We start from the raw sequence: 4,743 nt of genomic DNA, 5'->3' as shown, positions 1-4,743 counted from the left end.
TTTTGAGACAGGGTCTCACTATGTAGTTGAAACTGACCTGGAACTCGCTATGTAGCCCAGGCTGGTCTCGAACTCACAGAGATCCTCCTGCCTCAAGTCTCCCAAGTGCTGAGATTACAGGTGTAAGACACCAAGCCCAGCTGCATCAGGGTTTCTTGAAAGTCCAGACCCTCCCTCATCTTGCCCCAGAATGTCACCAGGGCTTTCCTGGGCCTGTGTTTCTCACCCATACCCATGCACTTGGGTGCATGTTCACACACACATACAGGGATACATGCTGCCCAGTGGGCCACTTGCTAGCCACGCCTGAGTCTTCCCTGCCAAGGTTCCATCCCACCTGTCCTAAGCTCCTGCACGATCCCTAGCACAGTTTAGACTTCAGCTGCCACTCCCTTCAAGGGCAGGTTCAGGGCCACCCAGGGGACTGGACAGTTGCAGAATGCGCCTGGGCGGCCCAGCAGTGATTCAGACAGCCCCTCCCCAAGCTTGGCTGCTGTGTCTACAGGCTCGCCGTGCCCTTACCAGGGCCTGGGGTCTGAGGGTCGATATAGTACCTGGGTCCCCCTAGATGGCAGAAAATGCAGGTCCCAGAGGAAAGTGCCTTTTCCAGATGGGCACAGAGGAGCAGAGTGACCCAAGTGTTTGTCCAGCACTTGGTGTGTGCCAGGGCTCCCACACAGATCCCTCAGTAGAGCTCCTGGCCCTGGGCCCACCCTTCTGCCCATGTGGCGGCAATGGCTCCTTGCCTGGTCCAGGGGTGTGATGTTTTTGGGGTGGACCAGCCTTGGAGATGGCCAGGCTACCCTGAGGGTCTGGGATAGGGCATATTTGGCCTGCCTCTCAGGTGTTCCCCATTCTACCTAGCCTGATGCAGAAAGGGACCTGTTGTTGGTGCTGGAGGTCAGGTGCTTTGGTCCAGGGAGTGGGAGGACGGTAGGAGAGACGGGTGGGCTAGCTCTGCCCTGCAGCTCTAGGCCTGAAGAACAAACCTTGGAGTCCTGGCCTGTGCTTGGTAGAGGCGGCAGAGAGAGCCCCAGCATGTGGAGGTGGGTTTGGGAGTGTGTAGCTGCCATGCTGGGTGCCCCCTCCTCCCTCCCGTAACTCTGAACCCCAGCACATAGCCACGGAGCGTTCACTGTGGCAGAGGTCCTGCCTCTCCAGGGACACAGCCTGTCATGGAAGCTGCTGCCCAAGACCCCCTGAGCCAGCAAGATCCAGGAACATCATGCATCTAAGAGACCTGGGGGGGATGCTCAGACTAGGGAGCATATGACCAGGTGTAGGGCCTGAGCTGGGAGGGAAAGGCCAGGCAATTCCAGGGTCCCTGACAGGATTGAGGGTAGGGAGCCCCAAATATGAGAAGGTCCGAGAGCCCCAGAGAGCATCCTGAGCTCAGCACTAAAGGTAGTAGAGAGCTGGGAGTATTGAGATTATGCACACAGCTGACTCTGACAAGTGCAGAGGTCCCCACTGGGACCTTCCTCTGCACCTGAGAGCTTGACTCAAGACAGGTTTCTTCCTTGGCATCAGGGGTCTTCCCTGGATAGTTGTACATAGGTGTCTCCTCTGCCAACCCTGACCCCCAGCCTGCTGCCACTTATTTTAAATCTAGTGTAGGGAAAACTCATGGTCACCTGAGGTCGTCTTATAGGCAGTTAAATTAGCTAGAAATTAATATAGTCAGACAGGTTCTGGCTCTCAAAGAAATCAGCACAAAAAATAAAGACAGGAAGCTGGGTAGGGCAATGCATGCCTGTGATCAGCACTTGGGAGGCTGAGGCAGGAGGATTGCTGCAAGTTTGAGGCCAGCCTAGACTACATAGCAAGACCCCATTGTCATTGTCAGGGTTTGCAAGGGAATAATTTAATACAGGACACATAATTTATAGGATTATTTTATAATATTCTCCCAAAAAGTCAAGTGCAGAGGAGTGCAAAGATTTGCCCATGCTCTAGAGACCCAAAAAATCCAGCTGAGGGTCTGGATTCTCTGGCAGTGTCCCACAGGAGTCCAGCTGAAGGCTTAGTGCCCAAGTCAGTGCTCTCCATGAATCCAGCCAGAGGCCCAGAGCCCATGGCAATGTCTCATGCAAGTCTGTATCAAGGATTTGCACTGGAAAGGCCCAAAGGCCAGTGGTGGAATCCAGAAAGTCTGTGCCACCAGGCTGAGGGATCTGCACTGGTGCCAGGAAGTGATGCTTAAGGCAAAGACCAGAGCTCCCCTGCAGAGAACAGAAGCCATTTCCAGTGACAGCAAGGACCAGAGCTCCTCCAATGATAACAGCTGAGTTTCTGTCAGGAAAACAGCCACAATAAGCTTCTTCATGAAAATCAACTGCATACAGTCTTCTCCTTTTATGCAACAAAATATTTTTTTGGAGACAGGGTCTCACTATGTAGTCGAGGCTGACCTCGAACTCACTATGTAGCCCAGGCTGGTCTCGAACTCACAGCAATCCTCCTGCCTCAGCCTCCCGAGTGCTGGGATCACAGGTGTGTGCCACCACGCCTGGCTTGCGCAACAATTTTTAGGTGGGTCTTCCAATTCCAGAACCACCCTGACTGAGTTGTAGTGAGCTTCCAAATTGACCTTTAGTTAATCCACCACACCCATTAAAAAAACAATCAGCCAAATAAAATAAAGACATCAGAATTGTGGTTAGAAGCACATCTGAAGAAGGCCAGGCCTCAAGAAAAAGATGCAATGGCCAGGCCTGCACACCTGCTTGAGGGATAAACAATAACACGAAATTGTTCCTGGTCCAGGAAGTCCAGCTAGGCGTCAGCTGCCCATGTGGGTGACCAGAGCATCCAGATCCATCTCTCCCCCAAAATGCCCTTGTTCTTTCCATGAACCCTTACTGTATGACTCATTTCCCTATTGGATCAGTATTAGCTGAGCAGCTATGCTTGTAACCCTCTAGGTCAATTATAGTTTGACCCATGTTGTATCCATGGTACGAGTTTGCTGTATAAATGACTCCTTACAGCCTCAGGGGCCATCCACTCAGGATACCTGGGGTAAAACTCCTAACTCCCTTTGTTCTTCTTCTTATTTTTTTTCATTTATAAGCAAAAATGTTTATTTTGGCTCAGGTTTGCACATCCCAGCCCAGGATGGAGTGGCCCACTGCTTTGGGCTCCTGACGAGACAGCACATTATGGTGGCAGCATGATGTGGGGTCTGTATCTGCCCCTGGGGCTGGATTCTGGCCTGCCTCCCCAGGGTGGGCACAAGCAGGGACCCCTGTGAGATGGTGCCAGTGTTCTGGTCCCCAGCCAGGGCTCCTGCTTCCAGGCCTGAGGGCCCAGGGCCCGGGCCGCACATGGAGTTGGATGGGTGTCTTATTTTGCAAGGCTACATTATGTTCTTTGGAAGTTGAGATCTGCAAAAGAGTAGGAAAAAGTGGGCTGAGGGGGCTGTCATCTGACTGGTCCAGTAGATTTCTAAAGCTGAAATAAGTAATTTAACTCAACCCTTTTTTAGCAGGTTTGCTGATTCCCACTGTGGAAAACAATTTTCAGGACATGTCGGTAAGAGGCAGAAGGCTTTATTAGAGATTTAAAACACACTTAGGAGTGAAATGAGGGCCCTCAGAGAAATGAGGTGCATTATTTCCTGGAATGGGGACATTACGCTTCTTAAAGGGGTAGAAACCCTAGGAAAGGGTGGCTCACTCCACAGAAGGGTACTAGTTCATTGTACTGTACTGGTATGGGCTTTGTGTATTCTGTGATTAAAACATTCTTTGGACTCTCTCCACTTGCTCCTTTATCTTAGAATCATATTCCTGATCATTACTTTCTCAGTTAAACCAATTTATGGACTTTTAGAATTCCTGAGGAATTTTGGGTGTGACAGGTCTGGTAGGGAAGGAGACTAAATTTAACCAAGGGAATGCTTACATGGATAGCCTTGGGTAGTCCTGCAAGTTGGAGTTTTCTTAAAAATACAAGTTTGCCAAAAAAAAAAGTTTGCAGGAGCTGGCAAGTTCAAGGCTGGACTACGTAGTGAGGCCTGTAAGACTTGAATAAGCTAAAGTGACTCCATGTTAATAGGCCAGAGCCTGTGCCTCTTCATATGCTAATTGCTAATTTGGCTAACAGCCCACCCAGGGGCAAATGGTATGACAAAAGGTGACCGTAGAACATTTCCTGCATAAGAAAAGCAATGTGTTTGCAGCCTTGTTCTGTGAATTCCTTGACTTTTTGATTAAAAAACCTTATAAAAAGCACCTCAGCACCTGAGCAGTTGCTTCTCTGAGCTACCTGGCTCCGGGAGTGCCGTCTGGCCAAACTAATAAAGGTCTCTTTACCATCTAGCCTGATATGTTCCTTCCTGGGTTTCTCGGTTCTCCGTCGCGCTCCCGGAGCCTCGCTGGGTTTTAGGGCCCAGCATCGCGGAGGCCTTTTTGGCTGTTCACGCTCCGTAGAGTGGAAGTGAGACTTTGTCTTACAAGGCCGTCTCCGAAAAAAAAAAAAAGTACAAGTTTTAGTTAATGATCTAGTCTCTTATTTCTTCTTTCCTAGCAACTGGGGACCTCCGTGCACGCCCCAGCAGGGGTCCCCACGGGTAGCACCAGCGCTCCCCGGGTCCAGAGCCTGGGTCGGAGGCCCGGGGCACATTTCCAATCGTCCAATCAATCCCAGGACGTCTCCAGTCCCTCTTGGGGTGCAGCACCGAGGGCCCCGGAAGGCTGCGCTCCGGACCGCTCCGCAGCTGCCCCAGACACCGGGGGGCGC

The 4,743-nt window shown here is 51.2% G+C and overlaps 1 protein-coding gene across 1 annotated transcript in view; it reads left to right on the top strand.

Moving 5' to 3' along the window:
- Positions 1 to 3,528: 3,528 nt before the first annotated feature.
- Atp5me (ATP synthase membrane subunit e) overlaps positions 3,529 to 4,743 on the top strand; it is a 2,443-nt gene continuing 1,228 nt past the window's right edge. Inside the window, exons 1-2 of the mRNA XM_010641903.1 lie at positions 3,529 to 3,534; positions 4,531 to 4,606. Coding sequence (XP_010640205.1) covers positions 3,529 to 3,534; positions 4,531 to 4,606 — 82 coding nt within the window. The remainder of the gene's footprint in view (positions 3,535 to 4,530; positions 4,607 to 4,743) is intronic.

This window comes from Fukomys damarensis, unplaced genomic scaffold, assembly GCF_012274545.1.
Source record: "Fukomys damarensis isolate Sample0158 unplaced genomic scaffold, DMR_v1.0_HiC HiC_scaffold_35, whole genome shotgun sequence".
Lineage (NCBI taxonomy): Eukaryota > Metazoa > Chordata > Mammalia > Rodentia > Bathyergidae > Fukomys > Fukomys damarensis.
This window is presented reverse-complemented; position numbering and strand designations above follow the sequence as displayed.